At 34.1% G+C, this 25,458-nt stretch overlaps 4 protein-coding genes across 5 annotated transcripts; 2 read left to right on the forward strand and 2 right to left on the reverse strand.

Moving 5' to 3' along the window:
- Positions 1-3,900: 3,900 nt before the first annotated feature.
- On the reverse strand, positions 3,901-5,312 carry LOC140829484 (protein LIGHT-DEPENDENT SHORT HYPOCOTYLS 4-like). Its single transcript, XM_073192746.1, has 2 exons — positions 5,086-5,312; positions 3,901-4,904 (listed from the first exon to the last, which is right to left on the reverse strand). The coding sequence occupies exon 2, from the start codon at positions 4,865-4,867 to the stop codon at positions 4,280-4,282; it is 588 nt and encodes a 195-aa protein (XP_073048847.1). The 5' UTR covers positions 4,868-4,904; positions 5,086-5,312; the 3' UTR covers positions 3,901-4,279.
- A 4,061-nt stretch (positions 5,313-9,373) lies between these two features.
- On the reverse strand, positions 9,374-13,947 carry LOC140829485 (putative E3 ubiquitin-protein ligase XBAT35). Its single transcript, XM_073192748.1, has 10 exons — positions 13,720-13,947; positions 12,991-13,105; positions 12,185-12,265; positions 12,016-12,104; positions 11,831-11,922; positions 11,448-11,529; positions 11,113-11,215; positions 10,674-10,759; positions 9,845-10,507; positions 9,374-9,566 (listed from the first exon to the last, which is right to left on the reverse strand). The coding sequence occupies exons 1-9, from the start codon at positions 13,819-13,821 to the stop codon at positions 9,869-9,871; spliced, it is 1,389 nt and encodes a 462-aa protein (XP_073048849.1). The 5' UTR covers positions 13,822-13,947; the 3' UTR covers positions 9,374-9,566; positions 9,845-9,868.
- A 1,579-nt stretch (positions 13,948-15,526) lies between these two features.
- On the forward strand, positions 15,527-18,659 carry LOC140829486 (malate dehydrogenase-like). Its single transcript, XM_073192749.1, has 7 exons — positions 15,527-15,704; positions 16,887-17,045; positions 17,162-17,337; positions 17,487-17,764; positions 17,875-18,010; positions 18,136-18,247; positions 18,334-18,659. The coding sequence occupies exons 1-7, from the start codon at positions 15,662-15,664 to the stop codon at positions 18,426-18,428; spliced, it is 999 nt and encodes a 332-aa protein (XP_073048850.1). The 5' UTR covers positions 15,527-15,661; the 3' UTR covers positions 18,429-18,659.
- A 2,074-nt stretch (positions 18,660-20,733) lies between these two features.
- LOC140829487 (cryptochrome-1-like) lies at positions 20,734-23,995 on the forward strand. 2 transcript variants are annotated; one of them, XM_073192751.1, is made up of 5 exons: positions 20,734-21,459; positions 21,755-21,976; positions 22,133-22,839; positions 23,020-23,638; positions 23,749-23,995. In XM_073192751.1, the coding sequence occupies exons 1-5, from the start codon at positions 21,147-21,149 to the stop codon at positions 23,811-23,813; spliced, it is 1,926 nt and encodes a 641-aa protein (XP_073048852.1). In that variant the 5' UTR covers positions 20,734-21,146; the 3' UTR covers positions 23,814-23,995. The 2 variants fall into 2 exon arrangements, with proteins under 2 accessions (XP_073048852.1, XP_073048851.1); XM_073192750.1 differs by having other exon boundaries at positions 23,020-23,995.
- Positions 23,996-25,458: the final 1,463 nt, after the last annotated feature.

Genomic DNA, 25,458 nt, shown 5'->3' on the forward strand with positions numbered 1-25,458 from the left:
AGAAAAATAATAATTCACTACTGACTCAGAAAAGACATGCCATTGGTGTATGGGCCACGTCAATTCAGACAGAATAATTCAGACGGCATAGATCTAACCACGTGGCGAAACCTCCGGGAATCCGTGGCAAATGGGCCGGGAAACTGATCGGCGTTGAAAACAACGACGAAAATGGGCCGACACTTACACGTAAGCCCACGTGCATCGGGCCCACCAAAGAACTTTATGTCAAATCTGATGGGTCAGCTCGGAACTGGGAGTTTGAGTGATTTCAGAGGGATTCTCGTACCCGTTTCTATAAAACACCAACACCAAATTATTCAATTTTCTTTCCCTAAAAATTTTATTCCACTGTGGAGTGAAATAAAGTTAGTGAAAATGACAGCCTCATCCTTTCTTTTTTGCCTTCTTTATTTTGTTTTATTATTAGAAAATATAATTTTGACTTGGAACTATAAAAATCCGAAATATTTAATTTTTGACAAAAAACTTGCGTGAATTGATATCACACGGATCGTATTTTGTGAGACAAATTTCTTATTTGGATCATCCATGAAAAAATATTATTTTTTATGCTGAAAGTATTACTTTTTATTGTGAATATCGGTAGGATTGATTTGTCTTACAGATAAAAATTCGTGAGATCGTCTAACAAGAGATTTACTCTTATCATCCATTGTAAAGGCGTATTTTATAATTTTTGAATGCCGACTGATTAATAATAATAAAAAAAAAACAATGACAGTTTATTTAGATCTAAAAGCTGACAAGAGCCAAACAGTTAATTTGGGATGAATCTTGTAAATAGGCGTTGAATGGAGTACCTGCACCTATATTAAATTATACACACAATTAGACGCCTCTTTAAATGGTCACTTAGTCTGATGTAATTTAATGCAAAAGCACATGCATTTACCCTATTTCAAACTTCTATAATTGGAAGTTAGCGTTATTATATCCTTCAATTGTCTATTGAAAATATCTCCATCCTTTTGTTCTTAAAGAATGACAAATAACCGGTAGGTTCGATGCTATATGTGGGGACACTGTCCTACATGATTTGAATGGACAAGATTTAAACACATATGTGATTTAAAAAAAAATTAGGGGATCTCATGTATGTGTGGCTAAATTTGATCCCTTGATTCTATCATGGAGGCACTACTCCTACATATAGGATGAAATCAACCCAAAGAACTCACAAAATCTAAAAAAAAAAAAAAAGATGGATCTATTGAGAGAGATATAATTTATTAACATTCCAATATATTAATTTATACGAGCTAAAAGTTCAAAGGAACTCAATCTCTTCCCAAAGTGATTCAAGAATTATTTTTAATTGAACTTGACTTAATAATTTTTTAGAATAAATTTAATTTAATTGGTGTTGTTTAAACTCCCATTCTGATGACAAACGTTCCCTAGGGTTGCTAATGATATATCAAAGCCTGATTAAGGATTTACCGACAAGTGTTTAGCATACGATGATCATGATAACGACATGAATAAAATAATATGCGCATATAAAAATAAAAATACAAAGAAAGTAAGCCCACTTTCGAGAATTAGTATTTAATTTCATAATATCAATGAAAATTATTTAAATATCGGGATTTTTAATTATTTAATACCAAAATGGGTCCCGATATTCATCAAATTTCTTGGACTTGGGTATCTCTTGGGAATAAAAATTTCCGAAAAATCGAAACAGTCAATCCAACCAATTTAATTCTTCGATTCCATTTGTTTAGTAATTTTTGATTTATAGTTTTAAGAAATATCCATTTAGTCGATTGACGCCTGTTATTTTTATGGTTCAGACAAATTGTATCATTATATCCAACTGAAATATCCATCTGGTTATTTTTTTATTTTAAAAAAATAAGGAGACAAAATTTAGATTGAAACAGTTATTTAAATATTCAATTTAACATCCAATGCTTTTTTTAAAATTATACTGCTTAACCGTAATCTATCATCAAACATGCTCAACGAGACTTGGGGACAATAATATTTTTGGTTTGATAACTTGCATATTTCATTTTGTTAATATTGTAGGTTAATTTACGATTTTTTTCCCTTCACTTTCATTTTTTGTTCTCATTTTTAGTCTTTTTTTAATGGAAATGCTCATGTGACAATGGAAAATAATTACGAGGCACCAAAAATGCTATTATCACACTGAAATATGCTTATGTATCCGATATCACATAGCACTCTGACAAATAAAAAACTAAAAATGATTTTTAAAAAGTTCAAATCAATGGATTAAAATAGTAAATTGTCGATAACATGACCCAAAAAAAAAATGTAATGTGACACAAAATATTAACTTCACTTGTGCATCTTAAAATAAAAAGGCAAAAACTTGTGTGAGACGATCTCACGGGTCGTATTTGTGAGACGGATCTTCTATTTGGATCACCCATGAAAAAATATTACTTTTTATGCTAAGAATATTACTTTTTATTGTGAATATGGATAAAGTTGACCCATCTCATAGATTATGATCCGTGAGACGATCTCACGTGAGACTCACTCAAATAAAAAACTCTTTGCATGTTTAGGCCACACCTTTTCGTTTCTTGGATACCCAAAACGAATGGGGTCTTGAAAATGGGGTTTTGTCTTCTTTTCCATATTCATAAAAATGATAAAAAGATCTCCTTTAATGAATACCTAATAAAATTCATCTGTTGAAAGGGTTCACGTGAGAGTCCTGAATAATTTAACATGAGTGTCATCTTATCGTTATTCTCATAATATTGCACGATGAACGTGTAACATATCCAAAAAAAACATATATATATATGTGTGTGTGTGATAACAAAATTGATAGACACAATTAAGAAAATGAGATAACATAGACCATCTGAAAAGTTGGGCATTCAGTCACTGGATAAATAAATAATTAAGAACTGTAGTAACTTCAATATTTGCAAGTTTCGCTTAATAGTTTTCCTAAAATTTAAATAATTTTCTCAGCTCTAAATCCCGATTTTCACCAAAATACTTTCTTAGTATTGAGCCACACATACAAACTTAATTACGTGTACATTATGTTGACATAGAAGCAAAAAAATTCGCATGGCAGCTAACACCACCGAGAACACACCCCTCACCATGACAGAAGAACCTTAACCAATTCTGCTTATAGCCAAACAAACATCTCAACCGGTATTCGTTCAAACTATATATATCGAGTATATATACGAACACGGGTGTATATATAGCTTCTCTGGATGAGACGAGCATTCTCGAGGTTCTAGGATATTTATCTTGTTATCACCCTATGCATGAAGCCAATCGTTGAGGTAGTTTAATTACCTTACGAAATATACAAGCTAGCTATATGCACACATTGATCTTTTAGCGATCTTGTGCATCATACGATTTTATCATCGTCTAATAAGAATTTCGACCTGCTAATTAAGCTTTAAAAATTAGCCAAAAGATTTTAAAACTCCCTATTTATTATTGCAACTCGAGTGCTGGAAAATGATGACATATACAAAATCCATACAGATTAGTTATGACTAATATATATATCCATATCCTTCTTTTTTTTTAATCAATTAACTTGATTTGCCAACACCAACCCCCAAATGTTAGAAAAAAGACATAATACCTGATACGCCAATCTACGACTTGTCATAAATGGTTTTTCAGAATCAATGCCAAAATTGGTCACATAGTAGTGTCATATATAGATCTCAACAAGCCAGTAGTACCTGCCATAGTACGCAAGAAACTACCACTTGTATTAACAACAAACTTTCGAAATGCTTAATTAATGTGTTGACGCACGAATTCAAAAAGGCAAAGTCCTAATTAACTATCTTCCAGTATATAAATTTCAAGAAACTACGTACGTACAGAGACAGACAGATCATACATACAAGAATTTTCCCGTTTGGAACAAGAACAAGAACAAGAACGTAGTGAATATGTATAGCACATCCACTCCATTACCGTTGATACTAAAATTTTTAGCATTATATATATTGGTAGCATGATCAAATATGAAAATCCCAGAAACTCGATCTAACCAACAAATTAAAGCTTACACAGCGAGGAAAAAATTAGGGTACCTCTTCATAAGCGCCGCCTCGTAGTTGATGTTCATTAAGTCGGGTAACATTGATTTATAGTAGATAAATAGATCGAATATATATTGAGAAGTAGAAAATATTACTCGATTCTTGCAGTAAACCCCATGCAAATGGCGGTGATCTTAGATAGATAGATGATTATACTCTGGAGATGCATAGAATAACAGCTAACTCGGCGGCAGCGCTGCAGGTTGCGGCGGCGGAGGCAGCCTCTTCCGTTTCTTCTTCTCGTAGCTGATACCTCTTGCCTTAGACTGCGAATCACGAACTTCGCGTAAATAGAGCCTAACTGCCCGAGCCCCAAACGGGTTAGCTTCGGGCTTGCCTCCATTTTCTTCGTAAGCTGCTCGGAGGCGGCCTATGAGGGCATCGAGGCTTCCCCAAGCCTGACGAAGGGGGCACGGGCAGGGGGCAGGCGGGTTCGGGTGCCCGAAAAAGGGGCAAAGCTGAGTGTGAATTTTAGTCTTGCCGAACTGATCAAGGTAACGGAGGAATTCCAGCACGTGAGCTCCGCTGCAGCGGGAGAGCGAGAGGGGAGGGCGGTGGTTTCGGAGATACTGCCCGAAAGTGTTCCAGTCTCGGCGTTTCTGGTTCTCGTAGCGGCTGAGGGTCGTCGGAGAGGAGGCGGAGGATCCCGACGGTGAACCCATCATTGAGCTGCTGCCGCTGCCGCCGGATGCGGGCGTGGTGATGGTGAAAGTGTTGATCTCTATGTTCGAACTTGAAGAGTTGATTTGGTGGGTTATTGGGTCCATTCCCTTCCGATCTCGAATCCTTAAATTCGCTTGAAAGCTCAGAAAATGAAGAAAAAGGAGAATGGTTTTAGGGTTTCCAAGTCCAAGATTCTTGATTATCAAATTCACAGACACGAAAACATGCTAACATAGGATTTTGATCTTTTCCATGAGAAAGATGAAGCAACAAGTCAAAGATCAGTACAAAAATGAAAAGGGAGCTAGAGAATGATATTAACCTTTTTGAGGGTTCAAATCTATGTTTCGTCAATCCTAGATAAAACCATGGAGAGTTCCACGATGTCTGTAGCTTTTATGGCTTTGTTTTCTGCAAACATTTGAGGAAATTTCTTGTTTTGGTCAGAAAAGGGGGGGAACTGTAGTAAAAACCCTGTGTCTGAGTGGAATATATATAAATGGAGGAAGAGAAAGGGAGAGAATTATTATGTATATATATATTGGTAATAGGGTAGGGCTTTTGTGGAAATGAGAAGATATTTAAAAAGGGTAGCTGGGAGACATGGTAAAGCTGTGGGGAGACTATAAAAAGAAGGAATAATATGATTTTTGTTGCCTTTATATTGATTTGACAATATATACCTTTCATAATTACCAAAATGTCCTCTTTTTTTGCAATTCTATTATTGCGGGTTACTGTTGTTTTCTATGATATTTTCCTATAATATGTACTATTTAACTTCGACATTGAATGCTGCTCATATATCCAATTTATCAAATGACACTATTTTATAATATAATTTGTGGAATGTAGAAAGAATAATTTTTCATTTCAGATGTGCAAAATCATGCTAACTGTATGTTTGTTTTTTTAATATATATTAGATTTCAATTTTAGTTACATATATTTGTCTATTTGGCTATTTTATAAGTTTTTTTCTTTCGTCACATTTATTTGACGTATATAATAGTGTTATATCAACACTTTATGAACATAAACTAAAATTGTAAAAAAATCGGAAGATATATGAATATATAAGACTGAAATTTGATAACATAGATATCAAAATCACAAATAAATAAACAAAAAAAAATCATTTTTCAATTAAATTTAATTTTAAAATAAATATTGTCCACACACGAAACGTTATTGTTTCATCAATTTAGATAGTTAATTCACAGAACAACACCAGATGTCTTGATCACTCGAGATTATATTTTCAGTACACAAATAATCGGTGGTTCATGATTTCCTTTTCAACTTCAAATAGGTAAATGTGTACCAATACCACAATGATTTTTTTTTTTACATTATAAATTATAAAGTTGGAATACAATTATTATTTTAATAACAAAATCATTTACTTATAAATAAGGGTATGTGGCACATTATATCACCACAAACACACTGCACCATCCCTCTTTTCAGAATATTACATTATTGTGACCGAACCCTTAAATAATTTCTGAAATATAATAATTAACGGTGAAGAATCCATAATTTATTTTACGAGTACTTAACTATATTATTTATTTATAATATTAAGTTGGATCATATACTGAAATTCTACGATTATATAAATATTATCAAATAATCAACGGAATACTTGACAGGAAAATAAACTATATATCTTGCTATGATATTTGAGCTAGAAACATCGACTTTTCTGCGTATATATTATGTTAATAATTTTAAACATATACGTGACGACATTATATAGAAGTATATATAATTTTAACACCATCATCATCTTAAAAAAATATAGAATTTTTCGCAACAGTTGTATGTATATAAAAGAAATAACATTGTAATTACTTCAGTTGTAAAAAAATCGAAATATAAAATATATGGCAATAATATATATATATATATATATATATATATATATATATATATATATATATATATATATATATATTGGAGTTCTTGAATTAGCGAGGAGAAAATTTTGCAATAAATGAATCGTAAGGGTAGTCCGTACAAAATGTGCTATTGATGGCGATCATATATATATATATGTTTGAATGCAGGTAGGTAGGGTGTCTCCTTTACTTTATTTTATTTTTGTAATTAATAATTAATTAAATATTTAGTGGTGAATAATGTTTTCAACATAAAAACGTTTCATATATATTTTATACAGAAATGAAAGTTGCAACGCTATCTAAATTTTTTTCTACGTCAACTTGCTAGAGATTCATTCCTTATTTCATGAATCAAAAGACATATCGTGACATACATTAAATATATATGCACTTAGTATAATGAAACATAATATCGATTATGATATCAATTCTATGAAAATTTGGAATTTGGAAGTATTCTATAATTAAAATTGATATGTTCAAATTTAAAATTTCAAAACTTATAACTCCGATCACTAGAACAATACGTGATATCCTATGTAAGTTCTCATCAAGTGATCATACTCAAATCTAGTGTCGGATGAGTTATGCCATGACACTCTCTCGACCTTTTTCTAATGGTCTTCTTTATGAAATCTAGTGTCGGATGAGTTATGTCAGGACACTTTCTCGACTTTTTTCTAATGGTCTTCTTTATGATTTCAGGCCTATATAAGTCAAAAATTTGAATTCGAGTTAGTATTTTCTATCGACATCGAATATTATATTTATAATGAGTATCAATATGCATATAATTTATAATGTGTATGTGAGCTAGGTATGTGTGGATCAACTAGAGAATTATAGGACTTTGAATAGTATAAGTAAATTAATAATGGATATGTGCTTGCGTTGCTTTCACAAATTAAGTGGATAATGCTAGATAGTCGTCCTATATGAAAATGACCTGATATAATAATTTTTTTTTTAAAAAAAAAGAATCTGATTCGATTTGTCAAACGACAAATGCAAATAATATCAAAGCTGATAATTTTAACGAGTAATTAAGAATATGACTTTATTAAATTTTAGGTAAAAAAAACTATACATATATATGTGTATGTATATATTATTAAAAATTTCACGACGTTCCGTGTATGATACAACGACATAAACATCTCTTGTAATTTAGATTCGAACCTATATGATTTATGATGAAAACCCCTCATCCCATGAATAATATTTTTAAAAAAAAAAACATATTTTACGAATTTGTGGTAAAACAAGAAAAGAAAATTAAAATTATCAAGTATGGTCTATTCCCTGAGACCACAAAACAAGTCAAAATAATACGTACAATTAATTGTTGGCTCGAAAAGAAAGCAAGGTCGTGGCCTAGTTATGTGATCTCATCTATTGTGCCTCCACGTTACCGACTGTACGTCATACATTATATTGTCTATAAGCGAAATAAACAATCAAGTATTTCATTTGATTTATAGAAATAAATTAAAAGTTTCAAAATATATATTTAAACTCGTATTATTGAGGTTATAATTAAACTTGTGGATCGAAAAAGTTTGATCCAAGAGAGAAAACATGGACATTTGGGGTGTAATAAATGAGAAAGGAGTATGTACAAGTTAAAATACAAATTTCACCTACCAATTTAATATGCTCAGTTTTCGTCCAAGATATCAATCTGCCATTTAAATATTATTTAAAAAGAAGGGTCGAAGGTGACAACTCATTTTTACAAATATATCTGGACTTCAAATAAACCACATAAAATTGAAAAAAAAATAAAGTACTTCCAATTCAAAATCGAACTATTTGCTAACTAAAATTACAAAATAAGTTCTTTTAACTAAAACCCACAATCTGAACGAAAATAGATAGTTAATTGTATCATAATTAAAAATAACATGTCATAAAAAAAGATTGAAGGAGAAGGTGAAGTTGATCTTAGCAGAGCTACACTTGGTTAATTTTCTTTCCTAATTGATAAGTAACTTTTTAAGATATCTATTAGTACGTCTGTGTTCATTAATTAGACCTAATCATACTGTCACTAAAGGATATAACAATCAACTGTGTTGTGGGTTTTTCCCATTAATTCAAGTTCCGAGGAGAATATATATATATATATATATATATATATATATATATTATGAGTGACTAGTAAAATTTTAGTCAAAGGAAAATGTACACCAAGAGATATTGATTTCCCACATTTGACATTAGGCAATGATGATATTAAACTATATATAATGCAAGGGACGAATCAAATCGCTCCTATATATATCTTGTGTCTACTTTATTAGCCAAAGAAAATTAAATAGAGTTGATAATCAGATGCCATGTTTTGTTCTCGTAAACAAGTTTAACTAATGGAATCTGTAAAATAAAAATATACATGATTGGCAGACATGTTGCGATAATGTTGAAATAAAAAAAGCCGATTTTGAAGTGGTGAACAAGATGCGACAATCTTGAATACAAATATGAAAAAGTAGTACGATTATTATTTATCACCAAATCTATATATGGTTTCTTCAACTCTGTAATAAATATTGCACTTTACCCCTAGACGAGTTCATCGATAGCACCTTACTTTCGTTTTCAGAATAAATAATTATTCATGTCCACATGTATTCTCCTGTGCTGGATGAGAAGCAAATTAAAGAGAGTAAATTTACAAAATAACAAGTTTTACAGCACACGACCATAAAAAGATTTCATCACAGTTACCATAAATACAATGAATTTCGAATTCTTGTGGCATGATCACAATACGGATGTATATATCACTCATAAAAAGCTTAGATTGTTCTTGATAAATTCACAACTGATAATATAAACATGAACTCGATCTTGCAAGTTCCGCGGCCAGAGCTGAGTTGTCGTGCATCTTTGGCTGCAAAAGAGACAGCATGTTTCAGTTTATCATCAGTCTCTTAAAAGTTAGGTAACTAAAATCTGCAGGGAAAATAAAGGTTTTTCAAATTTTGCAAGAAGCCAAATCATGCAAGACTGAAGCTTCATGGTCCACCAGAAACCGTTGGACCATCCCGTTGTATATTTTTTCGTTTATGGAGTATGGAGGATCCCATGGTGTGGGATGGAAATGGGGTGATCCAGTTGATGCGAGATCACCATAGAATTTTCTTTCAAAAGAAGAGCAATGAAACTCACCAGTAAATCTTTTCCATATGCCATCTAAACAGCATATATACGAATAACCCGATCGATCTTGGAACGACATACAGGGCAGCCCCATTTCTTGGCCTTAATTTCATTCAAACAAGACATGCACCCAGCCATGTGCCCACATGGCACACAAGCTCCCTCCAGTGGAGCATCTAGGCATATTGTACAAGATGAAGAAACCACACCATTTTCATTCATTTCACCTGTACTACTAGATATGGCATGCACAGATGGGGCATATAAATCGACAGGGTTTGTATCGATTGAATCAATTGAGGGATAGTGAATCGGGCCATCATCTGAAGATTCATCAGCTAATGGAGCCGATGGGACAGAGACTGGAGGAGGATTTTCGAGGACCGGTGCAATCGTAGAAACCTCACACTTGCTTCCAGTAGTATCTTGACTAGAAGATGCCCCATCATCATGGTTTTCTTGATTCTTGGAGGTGTTCATGGGATTGACCGAACTTGTTGAAGCATCTGGTTGAGATGGCGAATAAGGTATCATTTGTGGTTGACTTTCAATCGTCACAGACTGAAGGGAGGCATTAATTGCCATAGCAATTTCTTCATCTTCCGAAGTTAGCGGGGCGGTTGCTGGGGCATTAAGGATGGGATTGTTGAAAGGAAATGATGGATGCATCACCTGATTTCAAGCCAGCAGGCGACAAAATCAATTTTCTATCTTGAATATTAATAATAAATAAATAAAAGGTCATGGCTGATACATAATGAGCCACTTGTTCTAAAGCAGGAGATTCGACAGCACAAATGTTACAGAAAAATCATGAAGTAAAAGTTGTGTTTTCCACCTGTGGAATTCCTTTGCACGCATTACAAAAACGCTGCAATTGTTGTTTCTCACTTTCATGAGCAGGTGCCAGTCTAATTCGTGTACCTACAGAACAAGAAAACACAAATGATTTACACAGTCAAATTAATTTTATTTCATCTTATTTAAATGTTCTTATTTACATGTTACGCACGATTAACAAGTCAATAACAATCATTGCTTCTCTTACAAGTACATTCTTAAGTTATCAAGAATTATAAAATATATATACTTTGAAGCATATTCCATCGCAAAGGAATATACAGCCAACTGCAACTTGAATGTGGAAAGTTGCTCGGTTCAACTTCATTTAAGGGATTTTCAATTAAATCAGAACTGTAGAACATGAATGTATCAATTTTACTCAGTTTACTTGACATAAAAATATCATAATTCAAAGAATGAACTTGAGAACTGACTTTGTGATATATCCGATATTATTGCCGCTGGATCTTGCTGGTTAAAATCTGGTTCGTCCAGATTAGCTTTCCAGAGTGGAAAAATGGTCCGTGGTTGGGCATCCTGATAAACATTATAAAAGTTACATGACTCAGACACTGTCAAACGTCTGCTAAAAGAAATCTTGATTCTCAGAAAACATCTAAAACAGAAAAATACATCAAAACCAATCTGATAGCAACTATACCTCATCCACAGTTAATTACATGTAAAGTCAGAGACCAGAAAGACCCAAATCAGAAGAAAGGTAGTCAAAAATTATGTTCGCTCAGAAAAGCAAAAGACAAAAAGGCACCTGATTAGTAGCATATATGGCAAGCTCCAACTTGAGAGGCTTTCTAAGATTACGGGAACCACAAGGTAAAATAACCACCCACCTGCAAAAAGATGAGAGGAAAGCATCACGGTTCTTACATCAAGTATACTCTACACAACATGAACTGAGTTCTAATATAGATATGACCCTGAAAGGTTAAAACAAAGAACATTCACAAAGAGTGTTTTTGAAACCACAAAACACCAAGCTAGATCAGAAATATATGGTTGCTCCTTACTAGTTTAACTAGCTGTAGAGAGAACCCTTTAGCTAATAAGAAACGGAATTGTGAAACAAATTTATGGCTAGAAAAGAAACATTCAGAGTAAACAGAAAAAAAATAACAAGGGCATTCTACCCACACTTTTCTTGAAAGCAATTGAGGCGCAAAACGTTCCAGAATGCCAGGTCCATAAAGCTCTCGCAGCCAACCAGAGAATAAGCAAATATGCTTCTACACAGCACAACAGGAAAAAAGTCGAACTAGTATTCATACTATAGATAAAAAAAAAACAGAACTAAAACAATGATCAGGGGGTAAATATACCTCGATTGATCGTACAACATTGCTATACCCTTTGGCTCTGGCAACATCAAGTGGGGTTTGACAGTCATCGTTAATTAGAAGTGCATTTGCTGAAGTTTCAAGTAACACTTAATCAAACAAACAAAATTAAATTTAAACAGATGTCTGCATGGTGAAAGGGTGCACAAACCTCCGTGTGAAAGAAGCAACCTCACGGTTTGTTCCAGACCTCTTTTTGCAGCATGATGTAATGGAGTTCCTGCATGACGGCCTTCAAAGAGAAAACAACTCTAACATAAAAAACAACACAACATCTTATGCTTGCAAACCATAAGATTTCATGAGACACACATCATATGAGAAAGACTGCAGCAAAGCCAAACACAGAACAATATTCATTTAAACTGACATGTGTATCGAATGCATCTAGAAAGCACATATTCACTCAACCATCTCAATGATATGTAATAAATGCCTACATAAAAAGGAGAACATACTACGTGTACCACGATCATATGTGACTTCAACTCAAGTGCCTATCAGACTAACAGTTAGCTTGTTAGTTAACTCGGTTATTAGTTAGTTCTAGTTGGTTAGCCTACTCATTTTGATTACACTTGTATAAATAAGAAATGTACAGACTACTACCCTCTCCTCTCTCTCAACAAATAATAATAAAATTCAGATTACATTCGGTGCATGCTCACCTCTGCAATAGTGTCCATTTCCAATCTCACTCCATCAAAAAATACACATCCAACGAGTAAACATATAGCTGACTTACATACAAATACAATCATTTCTTGGTAACAAGAAAGCAACTTAAGTCACAACATTAGAACAGCTGTCTAACAAAAGGTATTCCCTTTATCTATATACCACTACACCTTCTGGCAGTAAAACTCAAGGGAGCAACGCATTAATAACAGGAAAATACCACATGGACTACATATTTGGAAAATTAAAGTAACAAAAAACAACAAGATTTTTTTTTACCTGGGCGATAAGCATTGACATTTGCGCCCAGTTCAATCAAAGTTTTTGCTACATTGAAAAGCTCTGGATTCATGCAAGCCACAACAAGGGGAGTCTTCCCTTCATTATCAATCCACTGCACCACAGGCCAAACCATCATTTCAGCACATATGAAAAGAACCCAAAGCTTCAAAAACATTTTAACACGGGCAACTAAAAGATTGTGCTGTGTAGTCACCAGCCACAGTAGATATAGCTCGGTGTTCTTCGAGAACGATACAATGAGACACGTATTAGTTCAAGAACTTTTGCATACTTAACACAAACATTAATACTATCATATTGCTAATTAGCACCAAAAGAAAAAATTCAGACATGAATATGATTAATCATAATCAAACATGAGCAACCATGCCACTCAAAAACTTAAAAATAAAACGCAATTAAACAATAGCATATTTTTCCAACCGAGATCAACACGGAAATCACAGGATAATTCCCAGGTCCTCCCATAAAAGATTATCTGGCACCGACGAGTAATTTAGAAAATGAATAAAATTGTATATTCCAAAAGTATTATACATAAAACTAGGAAGCACGTGTACATGAAAGAAGCAAAGATCATATTTTCACCCATATATTTTCCATAAATCGAGATGGGCAGCAACTGAAAATCGAAACTTCAACAACAGAAGCATCAATAACTCTAAACAAATGAAATTAGAATAAAAACATTTAGATAGTATATACCTCAAGGCCAGCGCCTTCGGTTCGAAGAGATTTGATGCCTTCTATATTTCCGTAATTCACTTGCTGATACAACAACTGATCCTTCGATTGCTGCTGTCCCATTCTTCAAGATCGAACTTTTTGAAAAGGGGAAAAGTAGAATCAAAATTCCCAGATTTCAACAAGATTTTTGAAGCGGAGACAGAAATGCTTCGCTCCACCTGAGAAATGGAATCGTGTGGTCTTCTAGATAATGATAATTATGATATATTATCGCTTAATCAGGAAGGCTTTGACCGATTGTTTTTTATTTTATTCATTAAACAATTATTATAACACGTAGTAAATAAAAATCAGTAAATAGTTCAAATAACTGTGGTAAAAATAAATAAAATTTTGATTTTTACTGAGTTGAATTTAATTTTATAAACAATTTGATTTTAATTGAGTTGAATTGGATTTTACAAATTCTTTGTTTATTAATATAATTGAATTTATTAATTCCTAAATGTATAATGATTTGAAAGTAGAAAGATTATTTAACTTACATGATATTGAAATAAATCTTGTAGTTGAAATTGGAAAGAGACAGTTTTGTATTTTAGTAAATTTATCTAATATAGTTTTTTTAGTATTAAATAATGTCCACATTTATTATTAGTGTTCGGACATTTCTTTTTCTTTTTAAATAAAAAGCTTGATATTTTTTAAAAAATAATTTTACATTTGTTCAGGGTTATTTGAAATGAATAATAATCTTTTTTTTCTGAACGCCGTGCAAATTCTAATTTAGCATTGCAAAATTAATTTTGGTATTTTTTTTAAAATAAACATATTATATTTTATTATTTTTTAAAATAAAATTTTTATATTAATTGGAATAGATAATTGTCAAAATATATACATCAATTAAATATTAAATCAAAAATGTTAATAAAAACTTATAAATGAAATTAGTTAAATTAAAGATAAACTTTAAAAGGTGAAAATTATTTTATTTAAAATAAAAAATAAATGAAGATCAATAAACTGACATTGTGGTTCAAAAAATTTGGTCGATAAAATATTTGATTGTGAAAAATGGTTATTTAATCTGGATAATTATAATTTTTGGCTTTGATTTCAGCTATTCGAAATTTGTTCAAATTAGCTCAAATCAACTAATTGTATGGGTTGAATGTACACATATTATAATTTATTTTATTCCTTAGTTATTTGAAATTTGATATTAGATTCAACTCAAGTCTCAATCTAGTTAAAATCAACTTATTATATGGGTTGATTGTAAACATATTATAATTTATTTTATTATGACTTTTTGATGGTTCCATTCTTGATTATTTTGTTCAAAATTGATGAGTTGAAATTAATTGAAGAATTATGACTTTGTGTTGGTTTATTCTTGATTATTTTTTTGCATAGGCCTAGATTTATTTTTATTTCATTTTATATGAAGAATTTAAATAAGATGTTTTCTATTATGAGAAAATATTCGTGAAAGATATTTTGCCCAATCGAATGAATGATGATTTGATCAATATTTGTTTCATTGTGTACGTGGAGAAAGATATTTCAAATAGTTAATCGATTTGTGTGCGGTTGGAAAGCTATCTTGAAACCTTCTAAATTGTAATATTATCATCAGCACTCCAATTTATTATAAAATAAATGACGTTTCTAAAAAACTCACAATATTAATCATTAAAACCGTTCCATAATTAAAAAATGGGCTAAATATACAATTAAGCAAGCCATAATATATATATATATATATATATATATATACACACACACATATATAAAATTAGTTACGGCTTGGAATGTCTAAATCTGGCTTGACAATATCAAAAACTTTAATCTTGCATATATAATGCAGCTGTTCTCTAGGGAAGTGCGTCTTTCTTCTGCCCCCTCACATTCTGTTGGTTTAATCGCTTTCTGATCCCAGACCTTGCACTCAACGATGACGAAGGACCCAGTTCGTGTTCTCGTCACAGGCGCCGCGGGTACGGTTCAACTTCACTTGATGCATCGTATCTCGTCTTTTGATCCTTTTTTTCCTTCATTGGATCGCTGGTTTATCATTTTCGGATTGATTTTTCTTTTACTGATTGTTATCTCCTTGTTTCTAGCAATTGTTTATAAAAGTGGCTGATGAAAAGTTTATTCTTGATCGTTTAAAGTGCTTTGTGACCAGATTAATTTATTAGAAAGACTACGCACGGATTTGAAGTTTTTGAGAGAAAAATTTATCTCTTTTGTTTTTTTGACCCGTATACAAGAATTATTAGTGTTCTAATTGATTTGAGGCTGCTACTAATTCAGCAAAATCGAGGATTTATCTTTTCTGCATTTAATTCTTTTCTTCTGTGAGTGGCTCAGACATTTAATTTGAGTTATTATTATTATTTGGTGCTAATGAACTGGGTTTTGATCGACCTATGTTATTTTTGTTTCGATCTTTTTTGGAGTGTGTTGTTTGCGTTGTGACTGGGTGAAATGATGGGTTTTCTGTGCTTTAAAATTGATTTTAAGTTAAATACGTGAGCCAAACGAAGTTTCTGAAGTTGGGGGAAGGGAGTTTTTTCCCTTTCTGTTTATGTTGTTGAAAAAGGGGTGAGGGAGGGAGAGTGTGCGTGCGAGAGAGAGAGAGATCAACGTGGTGAATCTATTGAGATGAAAGTTTTGCCATGTACTGATTCATTTGCCTCTTTGGGAACTCCTCTTTAGCCAAATCTAACTTTCAATAAATAAATGCCTTGATTTGAATTCACAATTTATGATCTCAATATCTGGGAAATTATAACTTCATTTCTTCAGTTCCCCATTTCGGTGGCAACGGTGGGAAGCATCCATAGCCAGACTTGCCATTACCTGGTTTTTATTTTTTATTTTATATTTTATTTTATTTGAATCTGATGAATACACTTCTTGGTCCGCTGTTTGTGTTGTGGATAAAGATTATGGCCCCAAAGTAGTTTTTCTCATTTTATCACTAATGCTTCGCCCTTTTCTTTTAAATTTAAATTCACGGACTGGATCACCCCCCCATGGGAACCTGGTTTCAGATTTGACAGCCACAAGCTGTAACTTTTGTGTGATGGTGGTTGATGTTTTTTGTTTGAGAACTGTAATCTTGATCCATAAGTTACAGTAGCTTTCAGTACTTTCTTTGCCTGTTTTTACAGGGCAAATTGGATATGCCCTGGTTCCTATGATTGCCAGGGGTGTTATGTTAGGCCCTGACCAGCCTGTGATTCTTCACATGCTGGATATTCCACCTGCCGCTGAGGCTCTTAATGGAGTTAAGATGGAATTGGTGGATGCTGCATTCCCTCTTTTGAAAGGTTGGTTCTTTTGCTTCCTCTGTCAAGGTTTTGTTTTATTTTCCCTGACTTATAGCATACCACATGAGATTAAAAAAAATAGATTTTCATTCAAACCTATCCTTGTTTTGAATCAGGCGTTGTTGCTACAACCGATGTTGTTGAAGCTTGCACTGGTGTCAGTGTTGCAGTAATGGTCGGCGGATTCCCAAGGAAAGAAGGTATGGAAAGGAAAGATGTTATGTCGAAAAATGTTTCCATCTACAAGGCCCAAGCATCTGCTCTTGAGAAGCATGCTGCCACTAACTGCAAGGTGATTTTTCTAGAACTTCATTACCTTTTTGTTTCAAGTTGATTTGGTATATTGAGACCTTAATTTTCCAACTCAAAATATATCTTTGTCGGACTCGTATTTTGCAAGGAAAAAAATTGATCTATAAGTATTTGTGGCTATCATTCCAGGTTTTGGTTGTTGCCAATCCTGCCAATACCAATGCATTGATTCTAAAGGAATTTGCGCCATCCATCCCAGAGAAGAACATTACTTGCTTGACTAGATTAGACCATAACCGGGCTCTCGGGCAGGTTTCCGAGAGATTGAATGTTCAAGTGTCCGATGTTAAAAATGTCATTATCTGGGGAAATCACTCCTCGACACAGTACCCCGATGTCAACCATGCATCTGTCAAGACACCGGCTGGAGAGAAAGCCGTCCGCACGCTTGTTGCTGATGATGAATGGTATATAAGTTTGACTAGACATTGAAAATCTGAAGCCATTACACACAGCAACCTTTGTAATTTTTCTTTGTTCTTATCTCTGGGATTTTACTTGAATTTCTATTTGTTAGGTTGAACACGGGTTTCATTACAACTGTTCAGCAGCGTGGTGCTGCAATAATAAAAGCCAGAAAGTTTTCTAGTGCGCTTTCTGCTGCTAGTTCTGCTTGTGACCACATTCGTGATTGGGTCCTTGGGACTCCAGAGGTGAACCTTTTGTCTTGGCCATTTATTTTGAGGTCTCCACTTAGTTTAATGTTGCTAATAATGATGGATGAATGTTTAATTGGGATCTGTACCTTTTTCTTTTGATCATTATTGCACGATTCCAGGGTACTTGGGTGTCTATGGGTGTATACTCTGATGGCTCCTATAACGTCCCAGCAGGGCTCATCTATTCTTTCCCAGTTACTTGCAAAAATGGTGAATGGAGTATCGTTCAAGGTGAGACTCTGAAACGACATTAAAGTCGGGGTACTCAAGACAACTTATTTTAGTTTCGGCTGCTAAATGAGTTGACCCTGTTTCAGGACTTTCCATCGATGAATTTTCAAGAAAGAAACTGGATTTGACTGCTCAAGAGCTGAGCGAGGAGAAAGCTTTGGCATACTCGTGCCTCTCTTAATCTCCTTCGCCTTAGTAATTGGTGCTACTCCATTTTCAGCAGTTATAAATAAATGCGATTGTTGGACTAAAGATGGAGACGTTGTATCATCCATCTTCATTCCAGTGCACTTTAATTACAAGACTTTTGCGTATATTGATATGTAATTAAATGGTGGTCAATTTACACTAGATGAAGTTTCCCATCCGTAATAATGCTACGACCTAAACTTCCTTCAAAAATTTCAGCCGATCTTTATGTGTTGATAGGTACCTATATCTGTTTTTTTTTTTTTTTTTTGTAATCGGGGAACGCTTTCCCCAAAGCCTTACTCGTAGGTGCGCATTGGATAAATCTATAACTGAATGTATTAACATGCAAATTATGTCAATCAGTATAATAAATTAGACAAGTCTTATGTGACAGACTCGTTCAGAAAATGTTGATAAGGAATTGAATCCATACATACGTTTCATTTTTATTCATGTATTAGGTAATACATAAAAAAAAATTATGAATGAAATGAATTTTCTGTCAAAGGGAGCTTCCAAAGGAGGAGTTAGATGCTATGTAATGTCCAAAATTAGCATGGAGTGAATTGCTTCCAAAAATGATTTTTTTACTTGGGATATTAGTTTCTTGTACAAATTCTAAGTTTCTGACCGACTCTGCGTACATTATTTGACTCACAAATTTGGTTCTTTTTCCTATATGCATGCACACGTCTCATCTTACATTAGCAATTTGAAAGTATCCCTGTTACTAATTTTAGAAACCAAATATCTGACACGTGTCGTATGTCGCGCAATTTTATTTCAATAAATATCTATAATAATAATAATAATAATTTATAAAAAAATATGCAATTTTAAGAGGTCTAAATTTCTAAAGGACGTCTAAAACTAAATTTATTAAATGTTTAACCATCGATATCCTGCGGCAAAATAAGTACATCGCTCTCGATTCTCATCCTTATTACCAAATGCTGAAATTGTTAAACTTATTTGTAAGGGTGTGCAGTCGTTTATACTTTATAGCCGAACCGAAATTAGCATAACCAATTTTTTTAAATATTGGATTTTACATGACCATTTTTCGTTTAAGTTTAAATGAAACTTGAAAAATGGATTGCGTGAATATTTAGGTTTACCATCAAAATTGTAATTAAAAAGCTCATACAAAAAAAAAAAAACACACACACACACACACACAGAAAATCAAGTCTAACCCTATAATTTAAAAGAGTAGGTCTTTTGTGAGACGGTCTCACGAATCGTTATTTGTGAGACGGGTCAACTCTACCAATATTCACAATAAAAAGTTATACTTTTAGCATAAAAAGTTATATTTTTTCATAGATGACCCAAATAAGATATCCGTGAGACTGTCTCACAAAAGTTTTTGTCAATTTAAAAAACGATTTAACAGAACGAAATTTTCAATTAAATTCATTAGAAAATTTGGTTAGTCGATTATTTCGATTTAATCGATGTTTTGCTCATCCCTCCTTATTTGTGTGTTTCCTCAACTGATTATAGTGAGAATCGACAAATGACCCATAAACATCATAAAATCATCCCAGGTATTTTGATCTATTCTTGCCTCCAAATTTACGATCTTTAATTGATGCACCCACATCCTTTTTCCAGTTTCTTTTGTATTTTTTTTTTCCTTTCGATTTTCCGTCCTCACTTAGGATCGGAGTCATTTCGATTTAAATGTGAACATTTATGAAATTTTGTTGAAGTGTGCGTGATTCACATAACCTTATCAACTTCCAAAACTCAGTTTTCGAAAGTCAAAATGTCCCCTTACCTTCCGAAGACTGACTTTGGTGGCTACAAATTTAAAAGTTTATCTAAAAACTCATGTTTAATCGCTCTAAATCATGCTCATTGTAGTCAACCTTATGTTGACCACCTTTTTTTACACGATTTTGTCCTAATTGAACCCTTTTTTTTGCTTAATTCGTGCGTTTTAGAGCAATGCAAAAAACTTCGATTTGGGTAAAAGCATGAAAAAAGCAGTCAACTTAAGGCTTATCACAATAAGGTGATTTAGCTTAATTGTGTTTGGATTTACGATTTTTTAATTTTATTGATAGAGACTTAAAAACAGTTATATATTTTTTGGTTTCCTCTCAATATTTGCTTTTGTCTTTCCTAATTTTTTTTTTAAGCTCAACATCTATTTTTTGGGTCCATCCAGGATACAAACGTGCGTGATGATCAGGTCCATACTTATTTTTGTCGTACTGGGCCTTTGCACAATGCTAAGTTTGTCTGGAAACATTTAACTTAGTCATATGAAATCTGGTCTCTATATGCATGCAAGTTTTTCTCAATCTCTCTCAGAGTTGCTGCATAAATGTTTTTTCTTTGGCTCCACCCTAAAATTTTTGTACCTTTTCTTCATGTTACATTCTGGTTTCTGGAAAAGAACTTCCCTGGAAGATCCATACGGTATGTATGTGCACAAGTTCCAATTTTTCTGTCGGACTTGTTGTAGCAGATTGGCTTGGCCTGTATTGAAAATATTTTGTTCCGGTTAATATAAAATCATTCTGATGTTGATACCATACTTGGCTGGGCCGTGGCGACATACTAAAATTGGTTGAATATACGGAAAAATGAATTTTCTATGTAAAATGAATAAAACGATTTTGAGGGGAGTGAAATAATATCATTTTCATGGAAAATTTTGATCACATGGGATTGAAGTTCTAGAATTTTCTTGGAAATGGAAAGTAATTGCAAGAGTATAGTGTGGTTTAGGAGGGATTTAAGGATCGAAGATAATCCTGCTTTAGCTGCTGCTGCGAGGGATGGCAGTGTATTACCTGTTTTTATATGGTGTCCTAAAGAAGAAGGCCCATATATACCGGGAAGGGTTTCGCGATGGTGGCTTAAGCAATCTCTTATACAGTTGGAGCAGTCTTTGAAATCTCTCGGGGCAGAATTAGTACTAATCAAAGCAGAGAGTACTCTATCTGCTTTATTGGATTGTATCGGTGCCATTGGAGCGACGAAAGTCGTCTACAACCACCTTTATGGTGAGTTCTTTTGACAATCGGTTGGATGGGTTACAGAAATAGTATGCTTCTTTACGTGTTTTAGTGTATTCAATAACTATAGTCGCGATGTTTCCCTTGTTAAGGTTCCCGTCGAACGTTAAAAGAAAAACATACAAGACTTGATGAATAATTTTCATAATAACTTGGAAAGATTTAGAGAACAGTAAAGGTGATTCAAATTTGTCTGGAATCCTCCTAGGAGCATTGATTCTTTTCTTGTACTCCTACTTTGCTCTTTATTGCTCGACTTTCGATATATTATCCGTCGTTTCAGATCCTGTTTCGCTTGTTCGTGACCACAATATTACGCAAAAGTTGGGGGAAAAGGGAGTTGGTGTTCAAAGTTATAACGGTGAGCTATTGCACGAGCCTTGGGAAGTATATGGCGATAATGGAAATGCTTTTACTACGTTTGACGCTTATTTTGATGAATGCTTGAAACTGCAAACGGGATCAGTGACACAACTTCCCCCATGCTGTTTGGTTCCAGCAACAGGTTTGACGTTTCAAATTTAATTTTCTTTTCTAGTATGACATCTCATCGAGTTCTTGTTTTCGGGCTAGTTTTTCCACCAATTTTAATAGGCTTAAGGTACCTACCATACTGTAATCAAGCACGAGTCTAATGAGCTGTCCTTGGTGCTTTTGACAGGGAAGGTCGAAAAATGTTTGATTGATGAATTGGGTCTTGAAGATGAATCCGAGAAGTCGAGTAACGTGTTGCTGGGAAGAGGATGGTCACCAGGCTGGGCCAATGCTAACAAGGCTTTTACTCGATTCATCGAAAATCATCTACTCAACTACTCAAAAGATAGGCTCAGGGTCCATGGGAACTGCACATCCCTTTTGTCGCCACACCTTCATTTTGGGGAGCTAAGCGTGAGAAAAGTTTTCAGCAGTGTGCTAATGAAACAAACGGTTTGGAAAAACGAGCAAAATTTGGTCGGTGAAAACAGTGCAAACCTTTTCCTCAAGGCTATTAGATTAAGGGAGTATTCCCGGTACATATGTTTCAATTTCCCGTTTACTCACGAAAGGCTGTTGCTGAGTAACCTGAAATTTTTCCCTTGGAACGCCGATCAAGAACATTTCAAGGCTTGGAGACAAGGACGAACCGGTTATCCGCTTGTTGATGCTGGAATGAGAGAACTCTGGGCAACTGGATGGATTCACAACAGGATTCGAGTTATTGTTTCGAGTTTTTTTGTGAAATTTCTTGTTCTACCGTGGCAATGGGGGATGAGGTATTTCTGGGATACCCTTTTGGACGCTGACTTGGAAAACGACATCCTTGGATGGCAGTACATCTCCGGAGGTTTGCCTGATGGGCATGCACTCGAGCGAATGGACTTCCCTCAGGTGAGACCGAGTTAACTTTTCAGCAAGTTAAGTTTTTGTTACGGAATTTTGCGAATCAGATTTCTTGTTTGTGTACGTACCTATATTAACGGATTCTTTTGAGGCCCATCAATTTTCTGTACGGCTGCTAGAGACGTATCATTTCCATTTCGTTCGGTCCTTTCTCGATTTGTGATCCAGGTTCAGGGATTCAAGTATGATCCAGACGGAGATTATATAAGGCAGTGGTTACCCGAGTTGGCTCAAATACCATGTGAGTGGATCCATCATCCATATGATGCACCTGAATATGTGCTTGAGTCTGCAGGCGTCGACTTGGGATCAAACTACCCAAAGCCTATAATCGACATAGATTTAGCAAGAGCTCGGCTGATTGAAGCCATATCAATCATGCGAGGAAAAGACTTATCAGCCAAAGTTGATGGAACAGATGAAGAAGTCTTTGATAACTATGATACAAACATCAGTTTGGCTATGCCCAATGTAGTTGTCAAGGGCAAAAGTCTTTTTCCTGATGCCTCGTCTCACCATCGAAGGGTGACCTCAATGCAAAACTGGAAAAACGTGTTTATTAACAAGAAGAGGTTGAACTCTTCCAAAGGCGAAAGAGTTTTAGAAGACGAGTCGCGTGGTTGCAGTAGCGGAGGGGATAGGTCGAAAACAGACGATGACTTGCATTCGACAGCCGAGTCTCGTTTGGGTAAAAGACAGGCAACCTGCAGCGATAGAGATCCATTTTCCTTTCCCCATAACGGTTCTACCATGTCACAGCACATGGAAAACATGCCAAGTAAAATTGGTATTAAAAAATCTATTGATCATTTCACAAGATTCATCATCGGTAATCTTTATCTAGATAGTACTCATGACTGTGTTTGAATCAGTCTTGTTTCTGGTCTGTTAATACAGGAGCTACTCATCCGCACACTTCAAGAAATCATACAATTGACGGTGGAGAAAGCTTCGATGTGTGAAAGCTGCTGGATCAGAGTTCTCCTTGTTGGTTCTCTTGTAAATATGTGCTTTTTAGTTATAGATAATAATGCGTTTTCACAGCTAGTACTTTTTGTGTACCCGTTTTGTATGCTTGCTTAGATTTAAGTTTCAGCATCTCAGTTATGGTGATAAGACAGACTTGGAAGTTCCAGGGCAAAATCAGTTTCAATATTTTGAGTTCATATGATTTTGAATTCAGACAGAGTGAATAACACTCCAATGTAATATAACCAAACATTTCACCATCAATAAGCTATATAATAAAGAAAATGGTTTAATTTGAAAAATTAATGGAACAAGTTTATTATGGTACGTCTTCAAACATATCAACATATAAAGAATTCTTTTTTTGATTTAGCATCCAAACGCTCGATCTTATATTTTATTAGTTTTACCTTTATTTCTGAATGTGGAAGTTTGGTCCATGCATTTTCCGTGGTCAGCAAAAATGGATACCTTATGCCAAACATCGATGGAAACATTGACCTAATTCAAACGTTTGATGAGCCATGTTTGGTAAAATGTCTTTTTCATACAAGGGTTTATTAATGCGGATTGCACATGCTTGGCCAGTTGGATCTTGCACAAGGCATTCATTAACCTTGTGTTAGATTCGAATGTTCGGGTACAAAATATAGAGAACAAGAAGGCTCCACAAATGGCCAAGAAACATAAAACACAATCCACTGTTGTCGCATTCACCTTTAATTTTGTGGTTGTCGTTTGATTCGTACCAATATCGTACTGATGTTGTACCCTTTGGATTTCTCCAAAGGACGTTCAAATCGGGACCTCAAACAAATGGATCATATATTACCAACAAAGATCCAACTTAGGGGGGACCTCGTAAAATGCTCTAATGTGTGGTGGGTTAGGGGACACCCCAAACTTTACTAGTTATCAAATAAAGTTTGGATATCATTTGCCATTTAATTGAAATAAGTAGTCATTTTTATCACCAAGTGTTCTATATTTTTATCATTGAAATATGCTATAGTTGGAATATCGACTACTTTAGTTGCATCAAACTTTACTTCATTTCGGTTTATTTTAGTATTGAATGTTGTGGCAATGCAATTCATTAGTGTTAGGTAATTGGTAAGTGGGGAAAGCTTTTACAGTGTGATTAAGAAAGCAAGAATTGACAAGAAAGTTTTCCGACCGTTGCCTAATTAAATACACCAACCGATAAAATGTCATTATTCAATGGAAGAAAGTGGATTAGAGGACAAATGTGTGAAAGTTATTTAAGCATGATACTTTTTGTTATTTCACATTAATGATTTTTTTACACTTTATTTTTTCCTGAGTAAAAAACCCTTTTAACATTACTCTCCAATGTCCTCGGATACAATTTTTTGAAACCACAAAGGCACATAATGTGCATCACTCCACAACACAAAATTAATGCTGGAGCTTACCAACTTGGCTAATGAATGAGCTGCAGAATTTGTTCGTCTTCGAATACGAAAATGTCCTTCAAAAGCATTGTCCAGTAATAGCTCTTAACCTGATCAACTAGAACCCCTTCTGGCCCATTGAAATCTCATGGTTCTGTCACTGAACGGACAGCACCCATAGAATCGGAAAACACCCCAACGCAGACGCTTGCAGAATAATAAG

The sequence above is a fragment of the Primulina eburnea genome, chromosome 4 (assembly GCF_022965805.1).
Source record: "Primulina eburnea isolate SZY01 chromosome 4, ASM2296580v1, whole genome shotgun sequence".
In the NCBI taxonomy this organism is placed as follows: Eukaryota; Viridiplantae; Streptophyta; class Magnoliopsida; order Lamiales; family Gesneriaceae; genus Primulina; species Primulina eburnea.